The 20,735-nt window shown below is 37.8% G+C and overlaps 1 protein-coding gene across 5 annotated transcripts in view; it reads right to left on the bottom strand.

The window, feature by feature from the left end:
- Window positions 1–20,735, bottom strand: part of CFAP20DC (CFAP20 domain containing) — a 207,591-nt gene that overhangs the window by 101,526 nt on the left and 85,330 nt on the right. For all 5 annotated transcript variants that reach the window (XM_084903147.1, XM_084903145.1, XM_084903143.1 and 2 more), the window contains 2 exons: window positions 15,275–15,431; window positions 4,762–4,926 (listed from right to left, as the gene is read on the bottom strand). In XM_084903147.1, the coding sequence (XP_084759273.1) occupies window positions 4,762–4,926; window positions 15,275–15,431 (322 nt within the window). The remainder of the gene's footprint in view (window positions 1–4,761; window positions 4,927–15,274; window positions 15,432–20,735) is intronic.

Raw genomic sequence — 20,735 nt, 5'->3', positions numbered from 1 at the left:
GAAAATAAGATAATCAGGTCTCATAGTCTTCTGCAGACTAACACTCACTAGCTAATGTGTACCAGGAATGGAATTGACAAAGGGAACAAGTGCACGGTACAAATGTGTGGTAACACTGGCTTTATGGAAATACAATTATTTTATTAATTTTGTTAAATTCTTTTGATCAAGTTATAAAATATTGAATAAAAAGTACTCTAAAGCAGAAGTTTCAATGTTTCTTTAAAAAAATTATATTGATTTCAGAGAGAGAGAGAGAGAGAGAGAGAGAGAGAGAGAGAGAGCAAGCAACATCAATAATGAAAATCATTGATTGGCTGCTTCCTGCATACCCCCTCCTGAGGGTAGAGCCCTGACCAGGAATCAAACTGTGAAATCCTGGCTCTGAGGTTGATGCTCAACCACTGAGGCACAGTGGCAAGGCTGGGCTCAATGTTTCCTTTTTTGTTTGGGTAAACATGCTGGAGAGCATCTATAGGAAACCCCTACTTCTTCCTGTAGCAGCTTCATAAGGGATCTCTCAATATGTGCATTTATAATAAAATATAATTTACACAAGTACTGCATAGTCAATTACAAAAACATAGTCAATTCTTATGCAATTCAAATCTCAGCAGGGGAAGTCCATTTTTTTTTTGTCTAGGTATTTTTTAGACACAAAAATACCTAGTTCATATAAAGAAATATCTCCTGGTTTTTATGTGATTAAAAAGTCTGTCCTTAGGCACTATTCATAAGCTACATCTCTCAGATAAAATATATTACACAGAGAACAAAATTATTATTATATTCATCTAATTTCAAAGCCCACCCATGTCAAAATTAGCAATTGAAAATTATTTATAGGTTCATGGCCTCTATTTCCCTTTGTATGCTATTGTAATTTGCAGTAAGTTCCTTAAGCATCTTTATAACCATTAAAAAAATTATATGTAGAAAGAGAGCCACAAAGTTCAATATATGTTCATGTAATCTTAGCTGCCATACAAGTGTAATGAGATTTACTTAAGAGAAATAGTAATGATCTCTATGATTATAAATAAATATTAAGTATAATTGGGATGCACAGGACAGAAGAAATATGCTATTATTTTGTATATATAACTCAAATTATGCATTGAGAGCCCATTTATGGAAATTTTAAAATATGAACTAACATCTTCTACAAGTTGGGATCAAATATGGCCTATGAAAAAGTTTCTGTTTAATTTTTATTTAATGATGCAATTAATATTTATTCAAATTCCTTTTTAATCTCAGGCATCATGTATCCTTGAACTGTAAATAAAAAAGACACTTAAAATATTTGGTTATAGATTTACATTCTCTTTTAAAGACATAATTAATTCTTGAAACATTGAGATACAGAGAAGACAAATAGCATTTACAATCGCATAGAATTATCTGATAGGCTTTACAGCTTAATCATTTCTATTACTGAAAACTATCACAGCCTATTAGATACACATAGTGTGTTTGCTTATAGAAAATAGTCCTAGTCATTTCATTCTGTGGCAAATCTTCCATTAAGATTGAATTTTAACTCAATGTGTTTAAAGTGGTTGTCTGGATAGTGGGATCTTTTTCATCCTTTTATATCTTTTCTAAATGTCATGTAATGAAAATGGATTGTATATATCTTTCTCTCCAACCCATCTAAAGATAGTGCATATAATAAATGTACAAATTCTCACTACTTATGCCTTCATTGTTATAAAAAATTCGGCCCAAAGTTGGTAATTGTGGAAGCAGGTGATGGAGATATGGGGGTCCATTATATATTCTCTCTACTGTTCTGTACGTCAGTAATAGTAAAGGGTTTAACAATGTAGTGCCTATTTACACATGGTCTTCTGCCAGGGTTTACACTGAAAAAAATTATAACATCAATCCCAATTCTTTAGGAATATATCATTTAGGACATGTAGTGCTGATGATATATTAGAAATTCACCAGATTAAATGAACATAGGATAAATACAGAGTAAAACTGAGTCCATTTTTGCAGCTCATTCACGTCATCCTGGATATCTCCTTTTCCTATTTCTATGTCGACCTCTCAAACTTTGGCCACTCTCCCTTCCCCCGCTGCTTTCTGAGACTCACAAAGCCCTGCCAGTTTTTCCCTGCAGTTCCTCTCAGGGTTATTATGTCCCACTTTCACAGACACTTGCTGCAATTTTAGTTGTAATCCTTAATCTCTGGTCTCACTTGACTTACAAATTCATATTGAATCCTGACATCAACTTCAACTTCCTAAAAATAAGTTATCATTTCTCTTCTTTAGGAACACGAGGCACACTCTTCTTGTTCCCAACACAGCCGTTCTGCCCACTCAAGCTATTCCTCCTAGCAATCCCTCAGGAAACTCCTCCATGAAGTGTGCTGTACCATCTCTCACTTCCATAAATCTTATATTTATTTATTCATTATAAACACCTATACAATAATTTACTGAATACTTCCAAAATCTACTTCCTCCACAAGTGCCTATTGGGACCATTTCACCCCCTCTGAATCACTACAGTGTTTATGAGTGTCATTTAAACCATAGGACCTTTGTGGGGATAAGTGACCCAATGGTTCTCAACCCTGAGCATTAGAATTGGTGGGGGAGTTTAAAAAAATTCATCCCAGGCCAATTAAATCAGAATCTCTTGGAATGAAGCATAGACATTATAATATTTTTTTTGTATCAGTTATTTTTAAAATATCTCAGGTGATTCTAAAATACAGGAGGTTGAGAACAACTCATCTAAATAATATTAGGCTACTTAATTTGTAGAACATTATTCATTCATTTGATCAATAGCTATGGTGACTACTGCAGGGGCAGAGAACTGGCATGCACTGGCATGTTTTGTTAGGCTTACAAAAAATTTAGACTGTTGATAATATTTTAGACTGTTGATAATATTTTAGAATTGGGAGATTTCTCATAAACATCAGGATACCATTCTTGGGGGGAAAAAGGAAGAACTGTGAGACTGGGCCTGCATTCCAGCAAGGCAGCACTTGACCAGAACTGAACTGCAGTTTCCCCTTCTCCAGCAACAATATTTCACTGACATCTTCTCTAATTCCCTCCACTCCCAATAAGGCTCACTATTGAAGTAGAAAATGTTTTTATGTGTCAAATATCCAGGCATCCAGGTCACTATTTGTTTATGTTTTCTGACTGGCCTCTTTTGTAATTTGAGTCTGCAGCGCCTGGCTGGGGGTAATCTGCAAGCCCTGTGTTAGAAGCCAGGAAAATCGAAGAATGAGGAAGTCATATTTTATTGGGGAATGCAGACATATGAAAAAGTACTGCAAAAAAAAAAAAAAAAAAAAAAAAAAGAAAGGAAAAGGCCGAAACGGTTTGGCTCAATGGATAGAGTGTCGGCCTATGGACTGATAGGTCTCAGGTTCGATTCCCATTAAGGGAATCCTTGGTTGCAGGCACATCCCCAGTGTGGGGTGTGCAAGAGGCAGCTGGTCGATGTTTCTCTCTCATCGATGTTTCTAACTCTCTATCCCTCTCAATTCCTCTCTGTGTAAAATCAATAAAAATATATTAAAGAAAAAAAAAAGAAAGGAAAAGAAAAGGGGGAAAGTCATGGAAAGAGAACAATGCTTGTTAGAGTTAGGAAAGGCTGCGTAGAAGAGGTGGCCTTTGAGCTGGGTCTAGTACAGTGGTTCCCAACGTGGGGCACATACCCCACAGAGGGGCAGTTTGATTTTTAAGGGGTCAATTCAAGAATGAGTTATTAACAGTGAATGTTTTGCATTTCTTATAGTCCTAGGGGCCTCATATATAGTATATAAATATATAAATACATATTGTGACATATTTATGCATTTCAGTTCTTTGTTATATGTTTTGAAACTTTATTTGTTATTTTTTTCATATCATTTCATATTATTATTTTTTAACAATGTCTTAGTGAGTTCCTCCTCAGTACTTCAACTATCTTTTCGTTCTTTTATTTTTCTCTTTCATGGATGCCATGTTCTCTGGAAGCTTGTTAAGACCAAGTTAATGGCCTTGTAGACTTCTTCCATGCGAGTAGGAGTTAACTTTTTGAAATATAAGAATTATATGTCACAGGGGGCATAAGGATTTTAGAGATGCTTAGGTGGGGCATGGCCAAAAAAGGTTGGGAGCTACTGGTCTAGAAAGAAAAATGGCGAATTTTTCCAAGCAGAAAGGCAAGCTTTGAAGCCATTTTAGACCAACAAAACAGCAATATCCAAATATGAACACGTGAAAGCCCACAGAGCGAGCAGGAGTGAGAGAAAGGTGTCCGGAAAGAAAACTGCTGCAGGTTTGGGATAGGGGAGGCTGGCTTTGTGTGCATTCCCAAGGGTCTTTTCACATAGGCATTTAATTTAAAAAGTCTTTAATTAGAGTGACAGGATCATATTTCTATTATCAGAAAGAGAGTTCTTACAGCAATGTGGAGATTATCTGGGAGGCTAAGATGAATGAATGAAAAACAAGACAGAATAGACAGATTTAAGAGACGTTTGGGAGGTATAAATGGCAGCATGTAGGGAAAGGAGAAGAATAATTGAGGATGTTTTGATTTATTATGTAAAAAAATCCAGGAAAATTTTAGTTGCTAAAAAGAAATTTAAAATAATATTTCACTGTCACGAGTCAATGCTGAAGTGTAGTATTTAACTTAAAGCTACAAAGATTAATTGCAAGGTTTCCCCCCCCCTTTTTTTTTGGTCTTACAAATAATTATGCTTGTAATTTAGGTGCCTAAGTGCATACCTGATTCTGCTGAGCTTAGAGGATGACCTCCGAGTTTTATTATAGTTTGGCGGAGTTTGGTCATGTTTAGCAGCTGTGTGACTTGTGGAACATCTGTTGTGAGTTGGCAGCTCCGTGGAATAATGTCTGTAGGCTCATCTGTTGGAAAAGGTACACCATATCCAGCTGGAAATAAAGACAAACATTCAATCCCCAAATGTAAGCCATTTCTGCCAAATGGACAGATCTTATAAATGAAACCAATTAAAGGAAATCATTTCAGAGTATGATTTTGGATGCACTGCTCAACCTTATATCCTTGGCTTTCTCATCTGTAAAATGAGCCTGATAATTTTACTGCTTATTTTGTAGGACTGTACAAGGATTAAATGAGAGAGTATATAACATATGGAATAGGTTCAGAGACTTGTGCAATAAGAAAGAGCATTCACTGGAAATAGCTTACATTTATTTTTAATACTAGAATGTACCTTGAGAGAAGAGCTACTTAGGTATACTTCATTGAAAGTTTCTGGGATTTTCACTGGCTCATTTCTACGAGATCAGTAAGTTCAATGATGTTACTGAATAAGCACTATAGCTATTTATGAACAAATTAAAATTTTTACGTTTTATATTAAAATAATTTTAGATCTATAGAAAAGTTATCAAAACAGTACAGAGTTCCTCTATGCCCATTACTCAGCTTCCCCTAATGTTAACATCTTATCTTTGAATATCTTCAAAGGAAAAGATATTATAATTAATACTAGAGGCCCGGTGCATGACATTTAATGGTTAGTTTAAGTATAATTTTTATTTTCTTCTTTATATAAATCTTAGAATATAGTGCAAAAAATTGTTTGTAAATATGTGAATGTGGGTAGTAAGAAAAATTCAACCAATTATCCCTCAAAAACCATCACATATAAGTGTAAACACTAACATTAATACAGGCAATCTGAATCTTACAGGAACGTGGTTGACATGCAAATCACATTTCACATTAAAAGGCTCAAATCCCCTCTGTGTCACATTCTCTTTCTATATATCTATTCTCTCTTTGTACCCAGAACTGTTTCACTACCTATTGGATTATTATTTGAGAAAAACTCTTGGCAGTATAAAACCTTCAATAAAAGGAGAGATAAAAAACTATTGGCTTATTAATTTAATATAAAGCCTAATCATTAAGACCATTCAATTTAGCAACTACTAACTCTCAAACTTTCTTTGAGACTTTGTAGACAATACATGGAAAGGGATTTTAGTTTCATTTTTGTGAAACCACACTATGCCCTGGTGTTTGGATGTTCTGATAAATCTAAGTGGATGTTAACTCATCTCCCCACCACCCACCTCACTACTAACCACCCCCACCAAGTTCAATTCCTAGGTCATTTTATTTATTTTTTAGCATTTATAGCTTAATTTAAAAATAAGAATTCTAAAAAAGAGTACAGATAATGCAATAGAAATGAAACAGTGCTATATTGTGAATAAATAGAGGGCATGGTCTGTTTGCATCCATTAATTTACTCATTCAACAAACACTTATTGAGCCTCTATTCTGTGTCAAACACTCATGTAGTGGCTGGGAATCTAATGGTGACTCAGAGTGATTCTGTCTTGGCTTTCTTGAAGTTTACACCTAGCAGAGAATAGGAAACTAATTATAGGTAAATAACTATTTAATTATAGTTCTGTTAAGTGCTCTGAAGGAAAAGTTCAAGGTGTTATGAAAGATGTAATGGGAAATCTACCAATATAGCATGTCACTGAACATCTCTGATAAAGAGACATTTAACCCGAGTCAAAGGATAAATAGAAAATGGCCTGGTGAAATGGGGTGGCATTCAGATAAAAGGAACAGAGCCTTTGAAGACTGAAGGCAAAAGGACTCTTATGCATTCTAGGAAATAAAAGAAAGACAATTCTGTCAAAGTGCTGCCAGCATGGAAGAGAATGGAGGGATAATCCCACTGTATATTTAGTGCTGCATCTGGTTCAAAGAGGATGCTCAATAAGTGGTCATGGACAAAACACCTTAATAACAGCTGACCCAGATGAAACACAGCTGCCAAGCCCTCTTTGGCTGTTCTTTGTCCAGCTACATCCTGAGAAGCAGTACTCCATACACATTTTATTGGGCTATCACAACTTTCTCCCTACATAGCAAATAACAAATCAGGCTGGCAATCAGAAACTATGGGGCCAGGGCCTGCCTGCATTGTTCCTCCAGACAAGTTCTATCTTCTGGAATAGATTTTGTTTCCAGACTGCTTGATGAATGTCTGAAAAATGACATAGTTGAGTTTAAACTGTTTTGTCAAAATACTTTAGATTTTAACAAATCTGAAAGAACATAATGTTGGCTGGAATGGTCAGCTCAGAATGACAAAATGGTACATGAAAGGGAAGGCTATGAGAAAGCTGCCAGATCTGCTCATGCAGGATCCAAACACAACCAGATGGTGTCTTTATTTTTATTTATTTTCTGTCTTTGCTCCCAGGATAAGTCAATGTATCATTAGGACGTTTGAGTGAACTTGTAACCTTGTTTGCCATAAAGTCACTAGAAAATGAACCATTCTGTAAGTGTTTAATAACTTTGACAAGTATCTTAACTAGCTTTAAAAATTAAGTCATCAATATTAATACATACATAAACTACTTTATACATTAAAAATCATCTCCCTTGTAAAATAGGGAGATTTATAAATCTGTTTTGGTCATGGTTTCTCTTAATTCATATAGTTTAAGTAAGGACTAATTTTATAGTAGTTTACTGGTCCCATAGTCAATTATATTACTCTTATTAATATGGGGATAACCTGCAGTGGCTAGCACAGTGCCTTATTTATATAAAATCTCACCTCTCTAAAACACCAGGGAGAGACAAGCAGAAAACACAAAAGTCTCTGCCAAAATATTTGTGTTAGTTTCTTGGGCCTGTTATATCAGAATATGGTAGGCTGAGTGGCTTACAAGCAACAGAAATTAATGCCTCACAGAAGTTAATTTCTTAGCCTCCATAGACTGAGAAGTCCAAGATCAAGGCACCAGCAGATTGGTGTCTGGGGAGTGTCCTATTCCTGATTCAGAGATGACCATCTTCTTGCTATACCTTCACATGGCAGATGGCGTGAGGGAGCTCTGGGGCCTCATTGATAAGGGTATTTATTACTCTACCCCCATGAGCTAATCACTGACAAAAGTCCCTCCTCCAAATACCATCCCTTTGGGGATTAAGTGTCAATATATGGATTTTAGGGGTTATAAACACTTAATCTATGAAAATATTGATACAAAGTCAGTTTACTTTTTGTTTGTTCATTCATTCACTTGCCAAATAACTGTTAGATTTTTCTCTAGGCCTGGCATGGATTCAAATCCCAGCCTTTATGAAGTTTACTGTATACTGAGAAAGATATTATTATGCAGTATACTATAGGGGTTAACAGTAACAGGAGCAAGGGGCCCTGGGTTCACATTCTAACTCCACCACTTATTAGCTGTGTGGCTTTGGCAGAGTAGTTTATCTTGTTGTGTCCTACTCTCCTTATCTCTAAAACATGGATATACAAATACCTTATATGGTTATTGTGATGATTAAATGTGTTAATGAATAAAAGGGGCTAAGAATAGTCCCTGTTACCTAAAAAGTGTCACATAAGTGTTATTAACTACAGGCCTGATGCAAAAATTTGTGCAAGGGGCTCAGCCCTCACAGCCCCTCGTAGTCTCAGCCAGCTCTCACAGCCTCAGCTTTGTCTGGAAGGTTGTCTGGATAGACATTCTGCTGTTTGGCCTAATTAGTATATTACTCTTTATTATATAGGATAACAGAAAAATAGTTATGTAAAATTTTTCATTACAATGTTGACAAAAATCACCACAAGAATGTGCTTTTTATAAAAACTAGTGGTCTGGTGCATGAAATTCATGCATGAAGGGGGAGGTTCCCTCAGCCCAGCCTGCACCCTCTCCAATCGAACATCCCCCTCACAATCTGGGACCACTGGCTCCTAACCGCTCACCTGCCTGCCTGCCATATCACCCCTAAATGCCTCTGCCTGCCTGCCTAATTGCCCCTAACTGCTCTCCCCTGCTGCTCTAATCTTGCCCCCAAAGACCCCTCCCCTGCCAGCCTGATCTTGCCCCCAACTGTCCTCCTCTGCTGGCCAATTTGGTTCTGATTGGTCAGTTTCTATGCCAGTCAGCGTCAAAAGCTCCGCCTCCTAGACAGCCATTGGTTCCTCACCCTTCACCCAGATTTGATTCTGATTGGTCGGTTTCTATGCCAATCAGCATCTCTGGGCCTATCAATGAGGCCTGATCAGAAAGGCAGGGCTGATCTGCACCCCTGGTGGAGGCCTGGAGAGAAATGGAGGTATGGTTGCTGGCCAGACTGGGAGAGAAAGAGAGAGGCAAGTGCTGATCAAAAGCTGCCACAGAGGCAACAGATCAGTCCCTGCTTCTCTCTTCAAGCCTCTCTCTTGCCCTGATTCTCAGCCCCCTCAGCAGTCAGTGCTGTGGCACTGGGCCTGCAGCAGAAGCAATCCAGCACTGACTGCAGGACTCGCTTCCAGTTGGTTGAGCCTCGGTCATTACCAGTCATTATGACCCATGGCTTTTATATATATTAGGAAGGTCTTGATATTTATAGAGATAAATAAACCTGGAATATAACCAAAACTTAGCTATCCTGAATGATAGCTGGTAAATGATAAATGATAAGTGATAAATAAACCTGGAATATAACCAAAACTTAGCTATCCTGAATGAATCCCTTTGAATTTTTAAAGAACTAATTTATTGAGGAGAAATTCACATTCACATAAAAGTAAGCATTTTAAAGTGAATGATTCAGTGGCATTTAGAAAACTCACAATGGTGAGCAACCACTACCTCTATATACCTCCAAAATATTTCCACAATTCCAAAGTAAAATCCCACACCCATTAATCAGCTACTGCCATGCCCTCCAGCCCTCAGTCCCTGACAAATATCGATACAAATATGAATTCTATCTCTACAGATTTATCTACTCTGGACATTTGATGTCTGCATGTATACCACGTACCACATTTTGTTTATCCAATCATTGCTTAATAAACATTTGGGCTGTTTCAACATTCTGGCTACTATGAATAATGCTGCTATTAACATATATGTACATGTATCTGTCTACCCTCCTTTTTAGTAGTGGAATTGCAGGGTCATATAGTAATCTATGCTTATGTTTTTTAGAAACTACAGCAACTGTTTTCACAGCAAGTGAACCATTATGTATTCCCTTTAGCGATGTGCAAGGGTTCCAGTTTCTCCACACCGTTGCCAACACTTACTTTCCATTAAAAATCATTATAATCATCTCAGTTAGTAAAAATCATTATAATCATCTCAGTGAGTATAAAGAGGTGTCTCATTGTAGTTTTAATTTAATTTTCTTAATGACTATGATGTTAAGCATCTTTTCATGTTTGTCATCCATTTGGAAAAATGTTTATTCAAGTCCTTTGACCATTTTTTAATTGGGTTGTGTGTCTTTTTGTTGAATTATGAGTCAGTTACATATTCCAGATACCAGATTACATCAGAATATACATTCCCTATATGTAGAATCAGAATATATATCCTATCTTACAAATATTTTTCTCCCACTTTGTAGGCTTTTCAATTTGATAGTCTCCTTTATATACTAAAGTTTAACTTTTAAAGTCCAACTTATTTATTTAAAAATATTTGTTGCTGTGCTTTTGGTGTCAGTCATATTTAGAAATCCTAGGCCAAATTGAAGATACTTAAGATTTAGCTCTATTTTCCCCCCTATTAGTTCTTATAGAGGGGGAGGGGAGGCAAAAGTAGATTTACAGTTGTGAGTACATGAAACAGAGTTTATTCTTGTATTATTCTTGATTACTATTGTATTATTTGAATTACACCTGTAGACCTACTTTTGCCCACTCTTGTATTTAGGTCACTGATGCATTTTGAGTTAATTTTTACATATGGTGTAATTAGGGGTCCAGCCTCATTCTTTGCATATGGTTGTCTAATTGTCCCAGAACCACTGTTGAAGAGACTGTTTTCTCCCCATTGGATGTTCTTGGCATCCTTACCAAAATCAGATGTATGGGTTCATTTCTGGGCTCAATTCTATCCCACTGGTCTATATGTCTATCCTAATTGTGTTATACTGTTTTGATTACTGTAACTCTCAGGTAAATTTTGAAATTTGAAAGTATAAATGCTACAACTTTGCTATTCTTTTTCAAGACTATTTTTGGCAATTTGAGTCCCTTCGAAATTCCTTATGAATTTGAAGATCAGCTTTTCCATTTCTGCAAAAAAGGCCACTGAAATTTTGAGGGAGATTGTATTGAATCTTTAGATCTCTTTGTGTAATACTGACATCTTCACAAAATTGTCTTGCAATCCATGGACATATGTCTTTCCATTTATATGGATTATCTTTATTTTATTTTAGCAATGTTTTATAGTTTTCAGTGAAGTTTTTCACCCTCTGGGTTAAATTTATTCCTCGGTATTTAGTTATTTTGGATGCTGCTATAAATAGAACTGTTATCCTTAGAGTTTTTGAGATGTGAAGTTCTATCATAAATATTATATAATATTTAATTATAAAATTGATATTTTAATTGAATAATTGTGTCTGGATATACAGATATTCATGACCCATATTTGTGGGACCTATTACTGGCTGCTGGGCCCCTCTGAAATGCTAATATTTTATCCCCTTTCTTGTCCTACAGTAGTTTGTTAGGCAACGACATTTTGAGTTCAGTTCCCAAATAGGAAGGAGTGGGAATGAAGCTTTAAGCTGATGAGATTGGGTCTGATGTGCAATCACCTGACCTGGAGATAATAGAGAGGTAGGAAAATACTCAACCATTTTAATTATTAAAAACACTAAACCATTCTAGTTATTAAGAAAAGTAAACTGTGCACTGTGGGGAAGGAAAAGTTAGTCAGACACTTGGCCTCAAGTTCCACCTTTGTGACCTCAACAACACAAGATGCCTCATAACTAATGGGCCTGGTTTTCCTCCCATGTATAATTAAGACATTGGGTTAGATGACCTCTAAGGCTCTTCTCTGCTCATTGAGTCTGTTAATGCAAGACATCAGTGATTCTAGTTTTTTTCTGTGGCCTTTGAGAAGATAATTTTCTTCACATTGCTTGACACTCAATAAAAATTTATTGAATGTAGACAGTAAATGAATAATTGAATGAATAAACAATTAGCTAACCCTACTTCATTAATTAATCAAACATTTATGACAGGTTACTGATGTCAGTTTATGTAGGAGAGATAAAAATATTCACTTTTTTTAAAAAATTTTTTTAATAAATTTTTATTGTTCATATTATTACAAATGTTCCTTCCCCCCCCCCCCACCATTGCTCTCCTCCACCAGGTTTCCACCCCACCCTCTGCCCTTTCCCCACTCCCCATTGTCCTCATCCATAGGTGCACAGTTTATGTTCAGTCTCTTCCCACGCCCCCCTCTCCCCTTTTCCCCAAGAATCATCAGTTCACTCCCCTTCCATACCTCTGATTCTATTATATTCAACAGTTACTATTGTTCATCAGATTTTTTTTTTTAAATTTTCTTGGTTTTTAGATTCACTTGTTGATAGTTAAGTATTTGTTGTTCATAATTTTTATCTTTGTTTACTTTCTCTTCTGAAAGAACTCCCTTCAGCAATTCATATAATTCTGGTTTGGTGGTGATGAACTCCGTTAGCTTTTTTTTTATTAGTGAAGCTCTTTATCTGACCTTCGATTCTGAGTGATAGCTTTGCTGGATAGATTATCTTTGGCTGTAGGTTCTTACTATTCATCACCTTGAATATTTCTTGCCATTCCCTTCTGGCCTGCATGGTTTCTGTTGAGAAGTCAGCTGACAATCGTATAGGTGCTCCTTTATATGTAACTACCTTCTTTGCTCTTGCTTCTTTTAATATTCTCTCTTTGTCTTTTGCTCTTGGAATTTTAATTTGAGGTGTCTTGGTGTGGTCCTCTTTGGATTCCTTTTGTTTGGAGTTCTGTGCGCTTCCTGGACTTGTAAGTCTAATTCTTTCACCAGGTGGGGGAAGTTTTCTGTCACTATTTCTTTCAGTATGTTTTCGATATCTTGCTCTCTCTCATCTTCTGGGACCCCCATAATTCTGATGTTGGTTCGCTTGAAGTTGTCCCAGAGGTTTCTTACATTATTTTCAATTTTCTGGATTCTCTTGCCTTCTAGCTTCTGTGGAGGAGTCTCTTCTGGCTCTTTATGTTCCAAATCTTTGACTTGATTCTTGCGATCTTCCCTTTTGTTTTTAGGACTCTGTAAAATATGTTTTATTTCAGACAATGTATTCTTTATTTCTTGTTGTTCCCTTATCATTTCTTGATGATCTCTTTTCATATCCTCATAGGTCTTATCCATCTTTTCTAGGAAATTCTTGAAAAACCTTATAAGCGTAGATTTGAACTCTATATCCAGACACTTTTTGTCCTCCATTTCTTTTGTTTGTGATTTATTTTGTTGTCGCATTTCGCAGTTACAGATGGGGCGAGGTTTCAGGGTGGAGCCTGCAGCTTTGGCTTCCGTCAGCCCTGCCCTATGCGGGTCCTTCAGTGCTCGCTGCTGGCACCTCTGAGAGAAAGGTGCCCTTTTTCGCCTGCTGCCAAACAGTCTATGTGCTCTCCCCCAATGAACCCGGTATTGGGGTTCAGTTCAGTTTGAAGTGGAGTTGGAGGTGGCGTTCAGAGCAGTCTGGAGCCCCAGTCTCCTTCCGGCCAGGGCAATCCCGCGGCACAGCGGACCGTCCCTTCTCTGCGCGCACCCGGGACCTCCTTTCACCGCGGCTTCCCCGGGGTCCCGCCTTACAGCCCGGCTCCCTATGGATGAGCCTTGGTCTCCGGGGTCTGGGGAACTAGGGTTCAGAGCAGTCAGGGGCCTAGCACAGTTGGAGTTTTATCTCCTTTCCGCTAGGGAATGCCCGCCAGGCACTCCGTCTCCCCCTCCTCTCTGCCTCCGTCCTCTCCGCGCACCGTGTCTCTGTACCATGGGCTTTTCCAGCTCCTCCGCGCCTCCTTCTGGTTTTGTCCTTGCTTCTCGCTGTAGAATTTCCAATCAGTCAACCTTCCTGTAGTTCTGGGCAATGTCCGTTTTATATTTTAGTTATATTTTATTGAAATTGTTGTGTGCGGCTGCGGCTAGGTCTTCACCTGGGCGCAGCCATCTTGCATCCTCCAAAAATATTCACTTTTTGCATCTCTAAACACAGAACGCACATTTCCCAGTATTGATACTTTAGAAAAAATACTAAATTGGGGAGTCAGAAGACCTGTAAAGTCATCATTGCATAGTATACATCTATTTTTAATGGACAATCACTTGCTCTTTCCAGTCTTCTCTTTTCTCTCCTCTTTCTCTTACCTATCTACACATATTCTATTTTTTTTAAAATGCAGAACAATACAAGTTAGTTATTAATTCAGCAAGTACCTAAAAATGCCACTCCATGCCCCCTCAGGAGCCATAAAAGTAATAAACTAAGTTAAATCAGCTGCTTTACTAGTTGCCTAGCATAAGTCATTCTTCTAGGAAAGTGAAAAATTAGTTAATTGCTATTTTAAGGCTTCAGTAATTCACTTTCTATTATATCCACTATATAAACAGAACAACCAAGGATTAGGCAGCACTTTCTAGCTTGAGTGAGTTTAAAATGGTACAAGTTTATAAAAATAAACATGTGATCCAAAGTAAAGAATGCCATATGCTACAACATGGATGAACCATGAAAACTTATGCTAAGTGAACTAAACCAATTGCAGAGAAACAGTTACTATATAATTCAACTTATATGAGATATCTAAAATACCCTAAGTCATGGAATCAAAGAGTTGCCAGGGTTGGAGGAGGGGGAAGTTGGAGTTATTAATCAATTAGAGGCCCAGTGCATGAAAATTTGTGCACTTGGGAGAGTCCCTCAGGCTGGCCTGGGCCCTCAGGCAGTCTGGGAGCCCTTGGGGGATGTCTGCCTGCTGTGGGGGCAGGAGAGGCTCCTGCCACCACCACTATGCTTGCCAGACTTGAGCCCTGCTCAGGGCTTCTGGCTGAGTAGCATTTCCCCTGTGGAAGCACACTGACCACCAGGGGGCAGCTCCTGCGTTGAACATCTGTCCTCTGGTGGTCAGTGTGCAACAGAGCAACCAGTCATTCTGCCATTTGGTTGATTTGCATATTAGCCTTTTATTATATAAGATGAGCATAGAGTTTCAGGGGAGATGAATAAGCTTTACAGGTCTGCTGTACAACATTGTACCCATAGTCAACAATTATATACTGTATACTTAAACTTTATTAAAATGATAGGTCTCATGTTAAGTATTCTTTCCACAATAAAATAAAATTTAAAAACCGCTACCAGGGGCTCATAGTCTTCAAAAACATGTCTAATGTTAGAAGCATATTGGAGAATTTAAAAATCTAGATAGCAATTTGAACATACCATCTTTATCAGCAGTGTCTTCAGGTTTGGATTTTAAGGTGAAGATCTTCCGCAGCTTACAGTTAGCTGAGACAATAATTCCATCCAATGACTGGAAAACTGCTCCCTTGAATATTTCACTGGTAAATGCCACCAAGTCAATGCATAGGTTGCACCACTAAAGTAGAGGGGGAAAATAAGTAATTTTTATAATCACATAAATGAACAGGCCATTTTGGAAAAGTCTAGACTCTAGAGAATTGAAGCAATTATCTGGGTCAACCAATTTTACCATACCAATTTTCCCCCTTAGGTAAATATATCTCTGTTTTGGCTTCAATTTTCTTAAGAACTGCCATGATTTCTCCAAAGAAATGAACATAATCTAAAGTATCCACTGGCCATCTGAATACAGGTTGCCCATCGTGAGACAAGGCTTTGACAACTCTGGGAAAGAACTTTGGATCTGCAGGCAGGATGCCAGTGGGAAGCTAATTGCCAGGGCATAAGACCACTTAAATCTTGAAAATCAGGGATAAGTAGCCAATTGCTCCTTGAAAGGGACTAATTTGAGCCCAATTAATCACTTACATTTGCTTGGAAAAAAAAATAAAAAGCTTGGGTGAAATTAAAAGCTGGGTTTAAATTGTGGCCAGTGCTGTCTACTAATAACTAATTAAGCTATTGTATAGAAATAGATTCTTCTAAAGAATTTGTAATTATGCCTGGTATATGCCAGTTTTTAAAGTGCTCTTGGCAGGGGCTAATTTCTGCCTATTAAACAATTAGACCCCTCAATACTTCATCAAATTAATTCTTGAAGTGATCTGACTGAGTTAAAGAAAAGGAGAAAACAATCATTTAGTAAGAAATTAAAACTGCAGAAGAAAAGCAGGAAGAATAATTTTTGAAATGAAAACAAAAGCAGTATTTATAATTGTGCTGCTTTTAAAATAGCAGCCTCTTCCATTACTTGTTCAGAAGCACAGTTTACATATGTTCATTTTATTAATCCATAAAATCAAAAACTATATTCATTGAAAAGTAAAATAAAATATTATTTCTTAAGGCAAGTTCTATTTAGGAACAATTTTAATATGGAGAGGTTGTTTCTACAGTAGAAAAGTAGAAGAGATTGCAACAAATTATTGATTAAATAAATGAAAATGATTTTCTTTGTAGATATCTCAAAAGAAACATTATATTCTTAGGCCATAATATGCTCTGGTCTTTTTGGGGAAAGGGAGTCTGGAGTAATAAAAGACAGGAGGTAGGGCTGAGTGTGATGCAATTATGAGGATGGTGAGGTCTGGGGAGGTATAATAAGTGGGATGGTGAGTCTGGGGAGCTGTGGGTAATGTGGGAAGGGCCAGTGAGGCCAGGTTCTGGAGGAGCTGGAAGATCAGGAAGAGAATCTTGGGCTCCAGAGGGAAAGTGTGACGACAGAAGCAGAATATGACAGAGCAGAATATTGGAAAGTTTTCATTAATGATGATACAGAACTATTTTGGGGTGATACAGGGGTTTTTGGGGAAGGCTGAGGTAGAGTTAAGACAGACAGAGGCACAAAAGATTTGTTTCTGTCAGTAACTTAAGCATAAAGAGGAGGGTCTGCTTAGAAGATTAGCATAGTAAGTGGAATGTAAGGGACAAATCTGTAGGCATGCCACAGGTAAAAAAAGACCATGCCTTGGTAACATCCAGGTTATAGGAATGAAGGTCCTCAGGTTTCCAGATATGCAGTAATTATTATTAGCATTATTATTATTACATTAGCAATATTATCATTGTTGGTCCTTATTCCTAGAATTATACCCCAATTCCAATTATTCATAAGGTCTGTCCCAGTAATTGCATTCATCCGCCCTTTCCCACAGTCCTTGCAGTCTGGGAAGGGGGGCAGATATTTGGAATCTATTACATACAGTTAGAATATAGGGGGCTCAAGGTTGGAGAATGGAGAGGTTCAGAAAAGGCTTCTTTTAAAGAACATCTTAAAAATTAGATCATGATAATATGTGCATATATAAGCATGTATATATACTAGAGGCCTGGTGCATGAAATTCATGCATGGGTAGGGTCCCTAGGCCTGGACAGCGAACATGACTGATAGGGGCCTTCCTTCATTCCACGCTGCCCCCTGGTGGTCAGCACACATCATAGCGAAATTGAGCTCCCAGTTGAACTTCCAAGGGGACAGTTTGCATATTAGCTTTTTATATATATCTATAATAATAAAAGCATAATATGCTAATTAGACTGGACAACCAAACAAATATCAGGATGTCCTTCTGGATGACCTGAACTAAGCCAGGGCTGCGAGGGCCAAGGCAGAGGCAGCTATGTGGCTGCGAGGGCCGAGCCCCTTGCACGAATTTCGTGCATGGGACCTCTAGTAGATATATAATTTTATACAAAATGAAGTACTGGTCATTTCTCCATTTCTCTATTCATACGGTCAACTCTTAACTTCTTTCTATTTTTATATAACACATCTTGCTTTATTGATTTTAAGTATTATCTACTGACTTCCTACTTTGGTAGATAAGACTTAGCTCACTTACACATACTACTTCCCCCACTTTATTCTCCCTAATTAAGTACCTCATGCTTTCCCCCCCCCCTCAAAATCCATTTCATGTGTTTGCCTTGTGACTATGTAAATATTGTGTACAAATGAGCCAAGTGATACTCTATGATTACCTTTTCTTACTTATACACATCTTTATATTTCTAGAGTTACAGTTGTTGTTTTAATTATTTACTTTATTTTCTTTGAAGCTAAGTCGTCCCAAATTTGGGAAACGCTTGTAGATGACTTCTCAGTTTGGTGTGAACAGCGAGTTTCCAGACCCAGGGAGGTATGCAAACATGGTGGGCATTTCCTCTCAGGACCCTGCCTGTCTTTCTTGCTAAGATGAGCTCTCCAATTGGCTGCACCTGAACACTCCATCAGACCCCACCAGCTCTGGTTGGAAATTGGCATGCCCCTCTTCCTGAGTAAAACCAGGCCCTTTACCAATACATACTTTTCTTATCCATCACAGTCAAGTTGGTTTTCCCTCTGTCTGGACTCATGGTTTGTGGAAAATACTCAACTAATAATGGTATGCATGTGTGTGAGTTCGTGTGCGTGTTTGTGTTATTTAATATATGAAGACATGCATGATTATATACATGTCTATCACACTTTCAAACTTTCATTTTACAATCATTCAACAAACTCCATAACGAGTGGGAACTCATAATGTATTTAGTGAATCCACCTATTAGAAGTACAGATTGAGGAAGTTCCTGAAAAACATAGAAATTATATTTTTGGTTTAGTTGATATTTATAAAAGTTCTAATTTTCATAAGTTTCAACAAATGACTCATTTCTCATACAAATGCTGTGGTATATTTTCTGAAGTTTTGTAAAGAGCATAAACTTTCAACTAGCAACAGATGGATTATATGAATTACAGTTGATCTTTATAAAATATTATTTTCATTATTCTTGGTGATATTAGACATTCTTAAAACACCCGCTTTTGACTTTTTCTTGATCTGTTATCACTTTATTTTTATGTGCAACTCTAGTCCAACAGGGAAGAGCTCTTGATCTAAATATCTATAATCATGGGTCCTTAGGAAGACTGCACCAGAAAGATAGCAATGTGACAGATAAAAGGCAGTGCTGTTTTTTATTTTTTATTAATAAGAGAAGTTATGTTACTTACTTCCAGAATGTAATTTTGCATGAAATAATTGACTGGAAAAAAGGGTAAAAGAAATTATTCAAAGCATGAATTTCTGTTTTTCATTGACTCATATTTTGACAATGTGGCTTTATTATACCAATGAAAGGGTGGCACACTTTTGAACACATACAAACACACACACATGCATGCATGCATGTGTGCATTCATACACACACACACACACACACACACACTCAAATGCATGCTCTTGGTTGTCCCACCACTGCTTTGATTTCTCAAGCCATTACTATATAAAAGCTCTGAAAATAACTGAATTCATTCTGTTAGGGTAGAAAGAGCCTGAGTCATAACAGGGCACAGCTCTAGCCATCATTGCCTTTTAGGAATCACAATTTCATAACCTAGCAATCTATTTTCATGCTCCTAAAATGATAACAAAGAACAAAGTTTTAAGATGTTTATTATGCCTTTCAAAATTAATTTTTACGTTTTAATTTCTCAAAAGAAAATATGCTTATAATGACTTAATTAATCTCTATCACCATCATATTGTGTTTATCAAATACTGCAAGCAGAGACTGAAATAGTAATTCTATATCCACATGGAGAAGGAATTACCTATTACTATTAAAAACAATTTCCCCAGGAGGAGCAAGTCATGACAAGTTCTATATGAAGAGAGGAGAGCTGAGGAGGGAGGTTGGGATTGCCAGAGGCAGTTCTTGGCTGAACCAAGGAGAGGCAAATTCATGGTGGAAATATTGTCATTATACCTGTTCAGCAATTAGTAATTCCTACCTCCTAATTCCCATCCGCATCAAATAAGCTATCTCTTCCTGAAATAGAAGCCCCATCTTTCTCTTGCTAATCCTCAACTCACCCTTTCACTGTGCCCTCTGAAGTCCTTACCTCTGAAAAGTACTTACACCTCTGCATTGTTCTAAGGGTCCTACATATCTTACCGTAACTGACACCTGGCTTTCCTCTGGGACCTTACTTCCTCTTCAACACTAGAGCTAGTTTACTTAGGAAGTCACACGTGCTTCTCCAGGCCCCTGTTTTGAGGCTGTGGGGCTGAGTGGCATTGGGAGAAGGTATGTTCTATTGTTCTTTGGAGTTTTCAGCACACATTGGCAGGTTCTTCTATCCTTTTAGCTTCATTAATCTTCCAACGACTCTCCAGTTACTCCTACTCCTTCAGACACACCCTAACCAGCCTCTATACTCATTCCTGAAAAATGCTGTGGTGGTGTTGAATCACAAGGTTTTTGTTTGTTTGTTTGTTTGTTTGTTTTTAGGCTCTCTTGCACTTCTCCAGCTTTTCAGATCTCTGCAGGGAGGTGGAAAATGATTGTGTTCCCTGGGAAGGTGGGCATCTCCTGTGTGATCCATTCGCTCTGGGCCTAGGAGAACACCCCGCAGGGGAATGCAGTGGGCAATGGGGCTCCAAATTGTGAAATCCCAGTGATGTCCCCCACAGCCATATGCCACTAATGCAGCCTCAATGTGCTGGGGTGGGGTGAACTGGGGAACCCAGCCACCTCCTTTGTAGCTTTGCCCTCCCAACATTGGTGACCTCGGGCCTCCATGGAGTCCCCGTCATGGTAGTGTGCCTCCACCTAACCTGGGATTAGTTGCAGAGTGCTCCCTTCGTTTCCACAGTACCAGTTCTTGGATTTGCAGATAATGTGCTTTGCAACAGGACAGAAGGGTGAGGGAAGGTGACCAGGCTCTGTGGCTTTGTTTATCTGCCTGGAATGCTGATTGTCAGACAACCA

Source organism: Pipistrellus hanaki, assembly GCF_964339955.1.
Source record: "Pipistrellus hanaki genome assembly, chromosome: 13".
Classification (NCBI taxonomy): Eukaryota; Metazoa; Chordata; class Mammalia; order Chiroptera; family Vespertilionidae; genus Pipistrellus; species Pipistrellus hanaki.
The sequence above is the reverse complement of the archived record's forward strand: the minus strand, read 5'-3'. Positions and strand labels throughout refer to the sequence as shown.